Source organism: Carassius auratus, chromosome 11, assembly GCF_003368295.1.
Source record: "Carassius auratus strain Wakin chromosome 11, ASM336829v1, whole genome shotgun sequence".
NCBI classification, from domain to species: Eukaryota; Metazoa; Chordata; class Actinopteri; order Cypriniformes; family Cyprinidae; genus Carassius; species Carassius auratus.
Window position 1 is genome coordinate 11,208,638 of NC_039253.1, and position 17,815 is coordinate 11,226,452.

The 17,815-nt window shown below is 35.8% G+C and overlaps 1 protein-coding gene across 1 annotated transcript in view; it reads left to right on the forward strand.

Moving 5' to 3' along the window:
• The window catches only part of LOC113110588 (inactive N-acetylated-alpha-linked acidic dipeptidase-like protein 2), a 76,723-nt gene that overhangs the window by 44,843 nt on the left and 14,065 nt on the right, over window positions 1-17,815 (forward strand). The window contains exons 6-7 of the mRNA XM_026274713.1: window positions 144-239; window positions 16,053-16,146. Of these exons, the coding sequence (XP_026130498.1) occupies window positions 144-239; window positions 16,053-16,146 (190 nt within the window). The remainder of the gene's footprint in view (window positions 1-143; window positions 240-16,052; window positions 16,147-17,815) is intronic.

A 17,815-nucleotide genomic window follows, 5' to 3' on the forward strand; every position in this document is an offset into this window, starting at 1 on the left:
ATTCAGGGATCTACTTCTCCAATTCATCTATTTCAGATGTGCATCATGACAGTTAAAATTGCCTAGCCTATGTTGACAACCTTGCATGGGTGTGTTTTAATTTTTCATTCTTCATGTTTTTTTCTCCTTTTCTTCAAACCTAGAGAGCGTTTTTTCTCACTGAGGCCTTTTTCCCTCCCGGGTCTTTATTAAGAGAGACCTTGGATCCAGCCTTCAAACTCCATGAGACTATTGCCAAGGTAAGAGTGCTCCTCCTTTCACTACAAAAGTCCAATAGTGATAATTTTGTTTGTTTGTTTGTTGCTGGCTGGTTTGTCAGGCACCGCAGTGTTGTATGCCTAAAGTTGTCATTAGGATTATATTTTGAGTGGAACTCTTTCTTGCTCAACTTTAAAGTGCTAATTGTGCAGCTACACAAATCATAACTCAAGAGACAGATGGAATGAGAAAATTAAGCAAATAACTTTAAAAGTGTTTATTCAAAATCATTTGCATTTTTTTTTTAAAGTTAATACTGATAAACAAACCTTTTCTTAATCTCTACTTTAATGAATTTTTAACCTGAACATTTTGTGTTCTCCAAACTCTCTTCTCTCGATAAATGCTAAATGATGCATCATTCACAATGAGATGAGGAATATGTATAAGGAAATACAACAGAGTCCATTTTTATTTGTGTTACATTTTTGGCCATTTGAGAGCCTGCCCAGTCATCATTTCATAAAGTGTGTCTTCCAGACAGGACAAAAATGCATTGACCAAGTGTCAAGTGACAGTGTCCGGTGCTCTCCTGGGTCACGTTATGAAACCACCGCAGTGTTTTAGTCCACAGACACTGATTGTTTGGCTTCTGACAGCTTGTTCCCCATCCTGGCAGTCTGTAGAGGAACAGCGTGCATGCTTAGACTCAACAACAAACCCTGTGAAAATGTTATGAAATATAGATGAAACAGGCTGGGGATTTTATAAACAATTTTCTCTCTCGCTCTCTCTCTCTCTCTGCCAGTTATGGCCGCAGCATTAATGGCAACAAGAAATATGAGCATCATTAAAGTTCCTCATCACAGTCAAGGAGATACTGTTCTGCGCCATGAATTATTCAGGCCGCTTGAAGACACACTGGCAATGACACAAAGAGTTGTGGGACAACATCGCATGCTAGAATAGATGAAAGGCTCTCAAAGTGTCCATTCTTTGTCGTGTCTCCTCCAACTACGTATTCAAAACAGTATATACAAGAACATAAGATAAAGCATCTGCAGAATCTGAGAAGATAAATATTTAGTGTGGTATTGAATTCAGCGAGCTGATTTAGAGTTTTCAAAATATCATATTCCTCAGAACAACAGGCAGAAAGCTTGGGAAACTTACCTGAATAACAAAACGAGACAGAAAGGGTAAGATCTTCTAGCCTGTTAAAAGCATACAAAGACACACAGGGACAGAGAAATGATAACACTTTACAGTAAGATTCAGTCATTATCATATAATGCATTAACAACTTTTGCCTTTAAATTTGTCCAAATGAAGTCCTTAGCAATGCATATTACTAATCAAAAATTAAGTGTTGATATATTTACAGTAGGAAATTGAAACTGTTTTTTTTTCCAGTGACAAATAAAATCACTTAATAAACACTTCTGAGCAAAGTTATATGCAAATTTACTGTCACTTTTACAAAGTAGCACTTAAAACAAATGTTTTAAGAAACCAGAGGATCCAAATTGTATTTTTGATGGTAATGAACATTATATTACAAATGCTGTCAACTTGTATTGAACCTAGAATATTCCTTACTGTTAACATATGCAACCTTATTGAAATTATTAGCAGAAAATGTTTGCCAAGCCATTTTTCTCAACTCAGGGCAGAATTATTTAATCTGCAGGAACTTTTGTTCAGTACTTCACTAAGACACATAACATTTCAAGTCGACATGATTCATTCAATGTAATTTTGACAATTTAAGCACACAAATGGGATTCATTCTTCCAACGTGCAATACTTTCACGCTCACAGTCCAAACCCAATCCTCTAGAGGGCGTCTTGTATAAATATGCCCTACTTTCCAAACAGCACGAGTTCTTAGTCACATTGGCCCTGTAATGATGCCGTAAGGGTTGCCGTTTTCTGCCTGCCATGAGTTCGGGGAGACTCTAAAACCAATATTAATGAATGCTAATGCCTCTTGAGAGTTTCCTTAATATCATGTGACCTGTAGTCACCTGCCGGCCTTTCCCAGTATGCCGTTCCTCCGAAATAACAGCCACGGACGTCGTTAGTTTGGTGATCCAGATTTCATATGGAAACTAAACTCAAGTAGCCCCCTGATGCCAGTTTAAATTGGTGGAGGCAGACATGAATTGATGGGGTATGAGAGTTGGGTCTCGCCGCTGTCTGATAGTCTCCAGCTGCAGTACAAGCGCACTTGAAATCCCCAGGTTCCTCTGTAAGGCCAGTGCTGTTGTATCTGTGGTGTCACGCTTCTCTACGCCTCCAGGTCCCGCAGGACCTCGGGCCCGGGCCAAACTCTCTTTTTCTGCAGGCTGAGGAGCCTTGGGAGTTCTTTCAGCGAAGACTATCACATTCTCTGCTCATTTTTCAACCCCACCTTTACAATCACAGCTGGGCCGGGTTGACGGGGAGGACAGAGGGGCTGAGTAGTGTTGGGTGTGTTTGAGTCAGTTCCACTCAGCCTGGCACGGAAGCCTGGAATCGATCATTTGAGCCGCAGGTATGCACACACTCCATCACCCTCACAGGGCCCACATGCGGCAAACCAACTCCCTGGAGCTCAAAACCTCTGTGCTGACTACCTAGAGTACTGCTTTAAAGATCTACATCTAAAGTCACTCATTCCCTTAATAGGGTAGTTTGCCTTCCTTTTAAAATTTCAACTCCGTTTGCAATATCATAGCCCTGTGAATTGTTTGCTGTGGTTCCCTTTCTTCCCTTTCTTTCAAGTCAATACCGAGTCTGGCTATGCAAGTTGAAAAGACTCTACACTCTTTTTTGCACTTAAAAAAAAAATCCTTTAAAAAGCATTTATTTTAAATTGTAATATTATTTCATAAAATAGCTGTTTGTGCTGTATTTTAATCAAACAAATGCAGCCTAACCCTAACTTAAATCTAAACAATTACCAACCTCAAACCTAAAAATATGAGACATTAAATAAAGCCTTAGTCTAGCGGGAGAACAATTAAAGCCCTGTATATTCATTGGATCTTATTCTTGACAGTTCACTATTCAACTGCAAATGTCTCACGTAAAGTTTTCCAGAATAGAGTAAGATTCCCAGTGCTATCCAGAGATTCTTTCAAAATTAACCTGCCATGCAGCGCTTGCCCTGGGAATCAGCGAGCCAGAAATGGCGGCGGAGTAGGAAGCCTGTGAGAGCCCAAGCTGCCAGCGAGAGGAAGCTGTGAGGTTGAGAGCAGCTGCTGGTGTGATTGAACATCCCAGGACAGACATTGTTATGTGTCAGATGGAAACAGTAGCGGTGGTGAAGACTGAAGGCTTGGTATTGTGCTCTGACAGCCTGAGTGACACTAGCCGGGCAGGGGAAGAAGGGTGAACGGAAGATTCTGCCAGCTTTGCTTACATGGCACCTGGAAGGGGCAGGAATCTGCTGATGGACTCCGTGGGGAACGTCAACCTGAGAAGCATCTCAATTTATATTCTCTGTCCCTGAATCAACTCGGCTGTTAAAGGGCATCTAGAGATCTCTCTCCGGAGACCTCCAGAAAAATGAGGGTGAGGGTGTTTCATTTGGACATGACGTTCGGATCGCATTGTTCTGAGTCCATCAGTGCTAATGCAGTGGCACAGGATCATCAGCTGCCCATTGTACAACTCAACCTCATTCTGCTTCTTAATGTCTTAGCCTGGTTCTTAATTGCTTAAATGGACCATCTGCTTTATGCAAATCACTATTTGGAAGATAAAGAATTGCAGAAGAATTGCCCGAGATCGTTCTTCCCGTTTTGTAATATAAGTTCTGAAATGATAAGATATCACCAATTTCCCAGAAATTATTGGCTTTGGTGTATCTTATAGAATTAGAGTAGAAAAAGATTTTAAATTGAACTTCAATTAAGCCGTACAATGGAGAATGCTGGGATTTTAAATCACTAGCTTTACAAAGGAAAAAGATCCGGAAGGAAAAAGTGGAATTATTAAGTCTTGAAATTGTCATCTTTTACTCACTGACCCCTAAAAATAAAGGTTCTAAAAGGGGGTTTTCACAGTGAGGCCAACGAAAATGTAGGTGAGTTTTTTTAATCACTGGAACCCGATTTGGAGAAATGTAGAATTACATTACTTGTTCACAAATGGATCCTTTGCAGTAAATGGGTGCCATCAGAATGAGAGTCCAAAAAGCTGATAAAAACATCACAATAATCCACACATAATCCACATGACTCCAGTCCATCAATTAACTAATACTGATGTGAAAAGTTATTTGTTTGTAATAAACAAATCCATCAAGACATTCTTAATTTCAAATAGTTGTTTCCAGGTAAAATGGCAGTACTCCATCCACAATATTGCTTTCTCTATTATAAAGATATATAATCTAAATCAGGAGAAACATATGCACGGTGACTGGAGGAAGCGCATTTATACAAACCACATACTATGTGTATCGGGAATGGCACTATGGGAGCCACCTGAGGGCAGGCAAATGACACAGTTTTCATTTTTGTGTGAACTATTCCTTTAAATAGCAATGGTGGGAACACAAAGAGATGGAAGATAATTTGGTTCTTTAGAAAAGAGCACCGTAAGTTGATGAATTACATATGGAAAGATTGCAGCACAGGACATGTCAAAGCTCATTGAAGTGATTTAATCATGAAAGACAATGTGCCAACTCGAGTCTACTGCCTCCAGCCTCAGCGGTGCTGTCCCTGTATAGCTGCACTCACTGTGTGTGTAACAGATGTGGCTTTTGTCCGCTGGGATGGGAGACAGGGAGTGAGAAGACTGAGAGATGATAAAGAGATGAGATGATGAGGTAATGGAAAGATTCTCAACACTGCTTAACACCTCAGTCAGCCATGCAGAGGATCTCATGAAGTATCTGTTGTGATGATTTGCTTTTCTGAACTGGCATTGTATTATTTCCCACAGCAGAGACAAATCACCAAAGAGACCTCAGCCGACATTCGAAGTTTGCTGAAAATAATAGTTTGAGTCAGGGTGTACTCACACTAGGCACAGTTGCCTTGAACCGAGTGTGATTAACCCCTCACCCTCCCCACACTGGCCTGTATATCACTCACACTGCATGTATACCACACCCAAACCCAACCGAGCAGTGCCCTGGCCGACCTCTACCAACCAGGCTAGGGCCGGCTAAACAAACCACGCTGAAGCGCGGCAAAGAACGCTCACGCTAGTCAAACAAACCAGGCTTTGGGGTGAAACACACTCGGGCGTGAGTACACCCTCAGTCGCCATTATGAAAAGCATGCTGGATGATTTGTAAAATATCTTTCTTCTGTGTTTCAAGGCATGAAGAGGTTACTATTGGTTGTTCAAGTATGAGCACTTTTGGAGTTTTAAATAAAAGGCGTCTTCTTTTGTGGAAATTAACATTTTGTGATGGAATGATAGTGTAAATTACTGCTATTTAAGTTCTATATTAACTTTTATAGTATAAAATTAGAGACTCTTTGGCTCATTAGAGCTAAATTCAAGAATTTTATGTATCCTAAATGCACACAATTAAATAAAATGTTCTTGTTGTTTTTTTTTTCATAATTTCAGCATGTAGAATGAAATGTAGAAAAAAAACTCACAAGTGACATTTTCTTTTCAAAGTTCATATGCAACTATGTGTGTTATATTTTTTATATTTAATAACATTCTGTCATGTAATTACAGCGGTGGAAATTACATTTTTAACAAAAAATAAATAATAAAATCTTCTAGTTTTAATAAAAATCTAAACACGGAATATTGAAGTGCACAAAGTGCAAAAGAAGCAGCTTATTAAAAATCAACTAATGATGACAGATTTTTCAATTTTAAAACGGTTTCTTTGCTGAAAAGGTCTCTTGATCTTTTAAAGAGCTGCTTCTAAGAAATGAGTTTCTTCTGGGTTGCCATTTAGATTCTTGTATGACAAAATTTGCTAAAGATTAATCAGAAGTTCCCATCAGTCTGTTTAATAACTCCTAGACGCTGTCTATCTGTAAACCCTCTACATCAGTCTCTCGTTTAGACAGCCACAAAGTCTTTCAATCTGGTTTTTCAGTCTGTTCTGTCTAGATTACTTTTGCTGATAGTCATTTATTGGTTTCTCAGTCAAGATGAGTCTGAATAGTTAGACACACAAAGGCTAAATTTGGCACATGGTTGTGCTTTTACCTCTTCATTTACCTGTAGATGAACTGGATGTGTAAATCATTCCATCTAGGAACACGAACGATGTCTTCATTGGATGTTTATGAAAGAGCAAATTACTGCACTTCTCCAGTTTTGCTTTCTTTTGTTTGTATCCCACTTTTGAATGTTTTGATATGGATGTTTTACAGTAGATAATCTTGACCAGTTGGAGAAATCAGATTTTTCGAGTCATTGGCAGATTAACAAAATGCTGAAATTTTCATGTAATCTCCCCAAACAAGGAGTGTGATTGGTTCCCTCCACCTCCTCTGCACCCCAGCACTGGCAGCATATCAGGAGGAGTTTATCGCCCCCTAATACATAAAATGACGAGATGTCAAGTCAAGTCATTTTCCCAGACACTCCTGGGTTTAACCCAGTGTTTGGATGTTCTCTTCATGTTCACTGGTTTGTCCCAAGCGTGGTGAAGACTCATGGCTCATCCATCACTGCTGCTGATTAAAAAGGCCTCTGTACTTTTGAGGCCTTTTTGCTGAAAAGTTGAAAACTAAAATAGAGATACAATACGACACTGGGAGCCTGCCTGGCAGTTTCTGAGGACAAATCCTTTCAAAACATGTTATTGCTTTGACTGCCCCCATTTTACCTTATTTCCTTTATGAAAAGAAGGTTCATGCATATTAAAAAACATTTTTCCCCCTTTTTTATGAATTAAACATTTTAAATCCCAAATGGAGCAATGCCGATGTAATTAAAATTAAGTTGCATATTTTTTACCTTAAAATAATATTACAGATATTATATACTATTATTTTAATATAATTTTCTAAGTGATATACTGACATTGATCTCAATTCAATTCAAACTACCATTTAAAAGATTTTGAACAGAAAGAGTTTTAATGTTTTTAAAGAATTCACTTCTGCTCACCAAGCCTGCATTTATTTGATCAAAAATACAGCAAAAGCATTAATATAGTGAAACATTGTTACTATTTAAAATAACTTTTTTCTAATTGAATAAATTTTAAAATGGAATTTATTCCTGTGATTTTAAAGCTGAATTTTTAGATTCATTACTCCAGTCATGATCCTTCAGAAATCATTCTAATAGCCTGATTTGTTGCTCAAAAAACATTTATCATCGTCATCATCATCATTATTATTTTTATTATTATTATGTTGAGAACAGCTAAGTAGATTTTTATTTCAGGTTTCTTTGATGAATAGAAAGTTCAGAAAAATTTTGAAAGAAAACTTTTGCAACATTATAAATGTCTTTATCATCACTTTTGATCAATTTAATGCATTTTTGCTAAATAAAAATAATACTTTCTATATAAAAAAAGAATACTAACTTCAAGATTTTAAAAGTTATAGTGTATAATGTTGAAAAAGCTTTCTATTTCAGATAAAAGCTGATCTTTGGATCTTTCTATTCATCAAAGAATCCTGAAAAAAATTCTCAATTGTTTTAAATATTAATAATAATCATAATAAAATGTTTTTTGAACAGTGAAACAGCATATTAGAATGATTTCTCAAGGATAACGTGACACTGAACTGAACACTGGAATAAAGTATATGTAATGTGTGTAAATATACATAAATATGCAAATATACATAATATATATATTAGCAATATATATATATAGAGAGAGAGAGAGAGAGAGAGAGAGAGAGAGAGAGAGATGTAGAAACTGAAACAATACAAGCAGATCTGATGTACAATTTTGGCCAGAGGGACTCTAACAATTGTCAGCATAGTAATTTTATTCCTGTTGACAATCAAGTTCAGTTTCAATGCTGTTTACAAGAAGAAACTTAGGAAACCTCACCTGACCTTCGTACTGAATAGTTTTGGTTTCAAATGTCATTTTCAACTTTTTTGACTTTGTTTTGAATGGAACCACGTAGCATTGCATCTTGTATTTTGTCAGGTCTACCGATAGACTTTTTTATTCTGTATAAATAATTTCTGAGCACAGAAGCCCTTTGAAGCAAACGATCACTTCTCTTTTCTTTCACACTAAATATATTCTGTCGCTTTTTCTTTATTATTTTTATTTTTTTACTTTGTTAGTCATTTTGTTTTTGAAGTCCCACAAAAGCCAATTAAGTGCATCTATAATGATGCAAAATGGCATGTAATTTGAAGCAGTTAGAAAACAAATGCAAATCTAAAATGCAGACATGGGTGTGTGCTATCCGTGTATTCCATAGGGACCGCGGTTTCTCACTGTCTTCACAGCTCTGAGGCATGCAAAGTTTCTGAGAACATCAGTAATTAAAAATTAACACATCATAACACACCAAGCCAGCTAATCTGTGCATTTGTAACATAGCATAAACTTGAGTCTACTATTTCCCCCATTAATAAGCAGGCTCCATCTGTGTACTATGAATACATTACAGGCTGATTGAAATGTTCTGAGCAGGGTCACAGCAGTCATAAAATTATTGTTTAGTCGCACTTTAACTTTTAGAGAAAAAAAAATTATTTGTAGCAAATAAACACCAAATTAATTTAATGATGGATAGAAAACATGTCTACAAAAAATAATAGCGATCAGATCATGGCTACACTGAAAAAAAAAAAAAAATACAAATCTGTGTCAATCTAGCTTTTCAGGAAAAATATTTAAACATTCAAAAAACAAGATTGGAATTGCTTGGAAAGCAAAAAAAATAAGTCACAAATCTGAGTACAATTTATTTCTGATAAGTGAAACCTCAAAGTTAACTTTTATCCTTTAATTTTCTAACTGCAAAAAGCTGTATTGCAGCTCTGGCTTTTAACCACCTAAACATTTATCACCGATATGTCATTAAGTGCTTGAGTTCTTAGAAAACTCTTACTGTTGTTTTAACATCACATTCCATTGATGTGTGCTCACAATGCTTCAGTACAAGATGTCACATTTGAATGTTTAGTCTCTAATTCATTGATTCGAGAGATTTAATGTCTGATTTAATGTATTTAAACACTGTAACACTTTAGAAATTAAAGTTGAAAGTGAAATTGAATAGCAACATTTTAGGTTTTACAGATTTAATTTAAATTAACAGTAAAAATGTAATTAACTGCTATAATGTTAAAGTACCAACCTACAGAATTATTATTTATTTTATTTATTTATTTATTTTTTACTTATTATATTACTTTATAATATACTGACAGGTGAAAATGAGAAATTTTAATAAGAATCTAAGTTCATTACATGTAGCTTTTCCGTAAGCTGAGCTAAATAGTAATATATAGACAGGGCACAGCATCATGCACAAGCAACACACACACACAAACACACACAAACACATACACAAAAATGTCATGGTAACACAAAGAAAACATATGAAAAGAAAAAAATAGGTAACACAATAAACAACATCAAATCTGAAGTGTCACTCAAGGAATTCTGGGAATGTCACTTTAAATTTTTCACTGTAAATTACAAAAAAAGTGTCACTTCTACAAACTGTAAATTTAGCAGTATTTTACTGTAAAACTACATTAAATGTCCTGTGCGATTTATTACCGTTTTTCGCCATATATAGAAAGGGAAATTATAATTAACCAATTTACATATTACAAATTAATTATACATAATTATACACAATCTAGTTATATAACATTTTGAAATAAATTGAAGAATATAATGATTTAAGTTTAAATAATGGTATATAATTTTTATGTCTCATAAATCTGTTAATCTGGTTTGAAATAAACAATTATTAACAGTTAAATCCATTCTTTGTCTTTGAATCCAAACACAGAACTCTGTTCAACATATGCGGCACTCTAATTAGCTTTTAATAATGAAAAATATGCTTGCGGAATGGGAAAATTGCAAGCTTCTAAGTTGAAATGAATCTTTGCTATAGCAGGAAGCATAATTGGTTTCAGCATCTGGCAGATGTTTGTCATGAATTAATCTCTCCCCAGTTTACTGTTCAATAAGCACTCGCACATTACTCTTTTTGCTCAATGGTTTTCCCATTTTCCGCTGGTCATTGCTACACTTTTTTAGTATGTGTGTTTGTTGAAATTTTGCCTGGCTGAATAAAACATTACTTAAGCTCCTTTTCAATGCCCTCTAATTACCCATTTACATATAAAATCACAGAGCTTCAATTCATAGTTGACAATTTTCATAATCTGCCAGTTCCTAGCAAAAACAGAAGGTTTAAAGGCTGAATTCATGCACAACATCATGGATGAATGACCCACCAGTACAACAGACACAACACAAACATGCTTTCTCCGTTTACAGCTTGACGGTCATGTCGCTCATTGAGAATTTAATATAATGTAAATCAGTTGTCACATAAGCCCCTAAGACCCATAATACACAATAATGCAAGTCTCTGTTGAATAACTGGTATGCATTCCAAGACAATACGCTCACACCACAAAAAAAGCATCTTTTATGTTCACAAAACCTTTTCTACCTGCATATTTAGTTGTTGGGTTGTTGTTTTTTTCGTTCATTGTTAACTCTTGACACACGGTACCATCTGGAAGCTTAATGACAGAAGCAGAAGGCCACTTGATGAGAGATTTGTCTTCCCCTTACATATTGCAGGAATAAATTTGACTGACAGTGGTCATTAAGGCATTGATTCATTAAATGCCATGTGGTCAGCTCTGGGTTTTAGTACTTCATTGCTGTGCAAATCTTTAAAAGCTGCTTGAATTGTGAGGATCATTGAATCAGTTCTTTTATAAGAAGCATCTGTCATGCTGGCTCTTTGTTCAGACGGTTTTTGTATATTAATTTTACAACATTTTAGTTTAAATGGAAGTGCATATTATATATAAATTTTATCATGTATTGTTGTCTACATATAACAAAAATGTCATGAGGTTTTGTAATAATGTTCTGATGATATTTTTGGAAATCTAACAAGTTGCCCATTTCTCCAAATGCTTGTACAACACATTGCTGAGCACAACTTATACTACATATGTGAACTTCAGAATATAGACATTAAAAACATAAATATTAAATAATCACAAAAAAACAAAAAAAATCTCACTGTAACCAACAAAAAATAAATATATTATATACATATATCACATTAATTCATCCAACCCCTGTTTATGCTGCATTTAAGTTAGTTGAGCAGCGAAGTTTAACTTTTATTTTAGTATGTTTTAATTACCCTCATTCATTATCATCATAAAGTGCATTTTTTTAATCTGGTTTTTGTTATCGTAGATCAAAAAAACAAAACAAAAAAAATCAACCAAACTGATTTCCACTGTATGAATATTTAATGGCATTCTTAAAAATAATAATAATATTCACAGGACTTTTTTAGTTTTAAATCTAGTGACTTTGTAACCATTATTTTGAATACTTTTTGAGACCCTAAATGATATAATTTCCTGGCATTCATTAGAGTCTGGTGCTATTAAAAATAATGTAGATCTTCCAGCAGATTACAGATGTAAAGATCAACACACCACTTTTGATTCGATTATTTATTATTAGACCCTTTGTATGCTAAAATAATAGTTCTTAACTAACTCAACCCTGCAACAGAATAATTTATCTTCTTCTAGTCTGTCAGATCTGATGGGTAAATCCCACAGTACATGTGCACTTCCAAATCACAACATGCCTGACCTCATTGTTAATACTCGCCCGGAGTATTAACAGAACAATGAGACACGGGAAACAAACACCCTTCAGTCTGGTTTTGAGATCAGACACAGGCCTGTCTCTGTGCTGTGAATCAGTGTTCAGCCATTCATCAGTCAGGCTGAGGCGCTCAGAGGGAGCCCTCTGCTGTCAATAATCCCCCGCCTCCACTGCTCCCGCCTGTCTCTAATGTACACAAATATATTCCCCTGCAAAGCCCTGCAGTACCAATATGTCCTAGAGCAAAAGGCAAGCTGAAGATTGAAAAACAAGGGTGTGCACGTGTGCTCGCTCACACAAATACACACTGACAGTCTATGTAAATGCCACAAGAGATTACAAAGGACAAAAAGGCTTAATGCTAAAAATAACAGTTGAATGTAAATAGGAAAGTGCTGATATCTATCAAAAATGAGCATGCTTATAAAAATGTGGACTCATTGGGGTTTGATGTCAAAATGTGCAGACTGAATTAGCTGTCGTAATTCCTGATGAGTTGTTTACATGCAGAGGAAAATTGGGCCAATGGACAAACAAACGTGTGTGTGCCAATCAGGTTTCGCTTAACTGTTGGTTTTACCAAACATAAAACAAATATATATATATGTGTTATCTGTGGTTTTGTAGGGACTTTAATAGTGGAATGGAATATTTTTGTGATATATGTGGTACTTTAGAGACATAATAATAAAATATCAAATGTTTAGTGGTATCTGGGGTCCTGTAGGGACATTAATAATAATACAAAAAAGTATATATTTGTCTTTTGTCATTTAAAGACGCTGACAGCAGCCACTTCTTAACATGTGCATCTGTTCACCACCATAAAGTGTCTGCAGATGGCAACTGATGTCGTAGATGATGAAATTTGCCAACACATTTCTAAACAACTTTGTGAAAGTCTGGAGTGAAGGAATCCAACCGCAGAATGTAGATGATGCGAATGTAGTTACGCAGTAGTATTAGAACCAGTTGAATGTGTGATAGTCCTCATCTCTACTGCCTTTTTCTTGTAGGTTATAGGTTTCTGCCACCCAATAGAAAGACAGAAGAGAAGAACTAAAGAGCATCTCCAGGAATGATGCTATAAATAAAAATTCAGCTTTTGGGTTCAGGCACATTCTGCAGATTAATGCTCTCTCTGCTGAAATCAATGCTGGAATCTCTCTGTCCATGATGGATTCCACGTCAAACCAACTTACACTTAAGGGCTTTAATAAGAAAGAAAAAACATAAATAAATAGGAGAACAAGAAAATGTATGATTTTGATGAATTGCAGTTACGGAAAATGTCAGGTGTTTCAGCATCATTTTTTGGCTTTTACATTAGCAGGAACATTTTAAAAAGAGTTTAATGAAAATGGCTCAGCAATATGTACTTAATATAATTTTGGTAACACTTTACTTTAAAGGGTTGGTTCACCCAGATAGCAAAATTATGTAATTAATAACTTACCCTCATGTTGTTTCAAACCCGTAAAACCTCCATTTATCTTTGGAACACAGTTTAAGATATTTTAGATTTAGTCCGAGAGCTCCCAGTCCCTCCATTGAAGCTGTGTGTACGGTATACTGTCCATGTCCAGAAAGGTAAGAAAAACATCATCAAAGTAGTCCATGTGACATCAGAGGGTCAGTTAGAATTTTTTTGAAGCATCGAAAATACTTTTTGGTCCAAAAATAGCAAAAACAACAACTTTATTCAGCATTGTCTTCTCTTCCGTGTCTGTTGTGAGAGAGAGAGTTCAAAACAAAGCAATCTGGATATCAAGTTAGTGAACGAATCATTCAGTTCACCAAATCAAACTGAATCGTTTTAAACTGTTCGCATCTCTAATACACATTAATCCACAAATGACTTAAACTGTTAACTTTTTTAACTGTTAACTTTTTTTAATTTACGTCTCGGTTACATATGGTAACCCTCGTTCCCTGAAGGAGGGAACAGAGACGTCACGTCCCGTCGCCACGGTTGCTGTACCGCCGCTGAGCTGCAAGGTCTCCGGCTCGGCTTCTCAGCGAAAGCCTGGTATGCATTGTACCTGCTGCCGCCTTATACTCACACTGTGATCAGCGGCAGCTGGATGCAATTATTGCATGCAATGTGCATTGGCTCATTTAGTTTACAGTGGAAGTAGATTAGTCTATCGAAGCAATATCCCAGTTTCGACAGTCATCGACGTGATGTCTCCGTTCCCTCCTTCAGGGAACGAGGGTTACCATTTGTAACAGAGATGTTACAATTATTAATGAGATTGTAAAATGCATTATAAGGTGCATTACAAGGCATAATTAATGAATGCATTAAAACTACTTTTATAATCCACTATACGTAAAGTTTTTAGGTAAAGTGTTACCATAATTTTATTTAAAAATCCTGCTTCTTGCTCTTGTACATCCATTCACCAAACCATCTGCCCACTTTTTCCAAACAGCTTATCCTGTGTAGGGATGCAGGTTGCTCTTGTTTATTCTACACAGTAAAATAATAAATTAATTTTAATGTACTTATGATGTTTAAAGGGCATTTATTTTGGGGTTACCCACTGAGCCATGGTCCTCATATGGGTGATATAAGTTTAAGCTCAGCTCTCAGTATCTTGATCTTTAAAACAATTTTTTTTTTAAAAAGTAATAGAACATTTTTATAATATATAAATGTCTTTACTGTTGCTTTTCATCAATAAATTGCGGCCTTGCTGAGTAAATGTATTATTTTTTTTTATTTACACCAATGTTTTGAATATACGTGTATTACGGTTTACACAAAAGTAGCTGTTTTGAGTAATGATGATAATAAAAAGAATATTTTCAACATGAGATTAGCATATTAGAATGATCATGTGACACTGAAGACTGGTTTAATGATGCTGAAAATTCAGCTTTGCCATCACAGAAATCAATAACATTTTAAAATGCATTAAAATAGAAAGTAAAGTACCATAGTTTTAGAATACAATATTATTATACTATACAAAAGTACTTTACTGTATTTTTAATCAAATAAATTCATCCATGGTGATATAGAAATATTGTATTATACAAGAGCTGACCTGTGTTCACTGTATATTTAATGGTTGAATGAGATGTAGCTTTCACAGAGGTCAGACAGAGGGGACACTTACCATATGATAAAACCACAGTCGATACATGTTTAAGCTGTGCAGTTTCCCTGCCTGTGTGTTAACCTCATACATGATGTGAAGGGATGGTAGGAGAATCAATAACGTTTGATCGGTGGGCACTGTGGATGCAGGAAAAGCTTAGTACAGATCTTACTGACTGCACAATTACAATTAGCCATCAGAAGCCACTGCAGAAAGCAACAGAATCCAATCGAAATCAATAGAAGAGTGTCAGAAAGATAAGATGGAATGTAACCAATAATTATGCTTCAGCGCTGAAAGACTGGAAGCATAAAAATGCTCTTGTTATCTAAGCCCATTAGAAAGAAGCACTGTGGGAATTAAAACATAAATATCGGTGTTGTACAATCCATTGCTAAAAGAATGGAAGAAGAATGTTCACCTAAAGTGCCTCAGATTTTGAGCCAAATTAATAAATCAATAGTAGTTTTACAATAGTTGCATAATTGAACTTAAAAATTGAGTGATATTTCTTTTGAAATATTATAAGCAGTTTCCCATAAAATATTATGAAATTGAAATATTGCAATTTAAAGTAAAACAGTCTATTTAAAAGTGTGTCTTCAGTGTCACATGATCATTTTGATATGTGGTTTTGCTGCTCAAGAAACATTTCTTATTATTATTAATGTTGAAAACAGTTATGCTGCATAATCCATTTGTTGAAACCCTGAATACAAGACAAATAAAAAGATAATTAAAACATTAATAAAGAATAATAAAAATAAATATTTAGACGTTTGGTTTTGGTGATAGTGTAGTGACAATGCTTGAATATTTTTTTTGTGATGTTGGTTATTTTAAAGACAATATTAACATAATAAAATCAGTCAGTCAATCGATAAATAATCAATAAATTGACTTGGCAGAGTTTTGGTTGAGCTTTTTGTCTTTTATTGATTTAGATCACAGCCGAGGCCATCCTGCGACTTGCTACGGATCCCGTTCTTCCATTTTACCCTTTGGATATCGCTCTTGATGTTCAGAACAAACTCAAAGGTAAGACTGCACCTTTGAAAACTTATTTTACAATTTACTTTCCTAATGAATTTATAACACAATTACAGTATGTTGGCAGAACTTCTGGAAGTTTAAGGCTGTTACAAGCTGGATCTGCTCTGTGTCAGTCCTGACTCCTCCCATAAAGATGAGTAATGCAGAAATCATCTGTTTGGGTGAACCTATCGATCTTCCATTCACAGTTTAAAAGGGGCGCTGAAAGAATGATCTTGATTTCTGCATTTGTTAAATTCAAACTGGTGCCAGCCATTTCTAAGTGCTCGGATCAAATGGGTTTATAAGCTTCAGACCTGATTGGCCATCGCTCTGGCACTTTTTTTTTAATAAAGAGCTTTACCTTAGATGGGGAACAAAAAGGGAGAAAATTCCCAGAAGCGGAAAACGCTTTATACTTTCTACTTCATCAGAGCCAAAGAAACCCAGAGGTAGTAATGAGCTTTTGACCGGCTTTTATTTCCAAATGTTCTCTACATTTTCAAAGTCTTGCAGAATTGGATTTCAGAGATTCAAATAACATTAAATGATTATACAGTGGCTCGCAGGTATGCCGTTTTTCACCTCTGCAGAGAGACATTGAGGGCTTCTCCTCTGAATCTGTTCTGGCTCTCTGCTGGAGCGATGCTCCTTTGTGTTTAAATATTCATGAACACTGAGAAGAGGACAGGTGAGAAATGTAATTGCCACATAATCCTGCCACATGAAGACAGACTGCAAAGCCCTTAATGCTGTGCAGTATTGACATTTCACCAGACCCGTGCCAAACACTCGTGTCCAATCTTTTGTTTTACTGTCTCGGCTGCAGCGGGGCTGAAGGACTGACGCATTGCACGCCTGAGAAAATCCCACAGATGCTTCATCAAGGCATTTTCACTGTCACTGTTTGGGATAGAAGACATCCAAAATATTTTTGATCCCACATTTTATTACGTACTGGCACTTCCAGCGGTTTCCTGACAGATATACCCTAATCTGAAGTCTGTTCTGCGTAATTTGGAGGCTGAAGGAATGAAGTCTCCTCCAGATGTTGAGTTAAACCTTGTGATCTCATTGTACCTTTGTCAGGTATAAAAGCACATTCAAGTGGCTAGAAGCATAACTGGAATTATATATATATATATATATATATATATATATATATATATATATATGGCAGGATAACCTCATCAAGATCTTGGATGACCTGGTGGTAATTTTTGAGTGAACTATTCTTTTTAGATTTTTATGTTTAGTTTTTTTCTTCCAATTTACTGACAGCCTGCTTTAGCTGTTTTATAAACTTTCACAATAAAATCCTTTCTGGAAAAAGTTGTCTTTGAATGCATCTTGTTTGAAACCCCACTGGTACAGGCAGATGTTTTGGGGGGGGTGTCAAGCTTTTTTAAGCTTTTGCCACAAACATTGCATTTTTAAAGTGTGTCAATAGTCCAGAAAGAATCTTGAGAACGCTGCATCCCTTTGTGCTCCGTCTCGCTGTACAACTCGCTGTGAAATGCATTTGCATTATGCAAACACACACACACACAGATCTTGATGTATCAAATAATATGTAAATGTATAAATTAAAAATAGAGTAACAAGCTATGTGTTAATTTCATGTTTGCATGTGTGTCTTGTGGGTGTCTGGTATGATATTACTATAGTTGCTTTC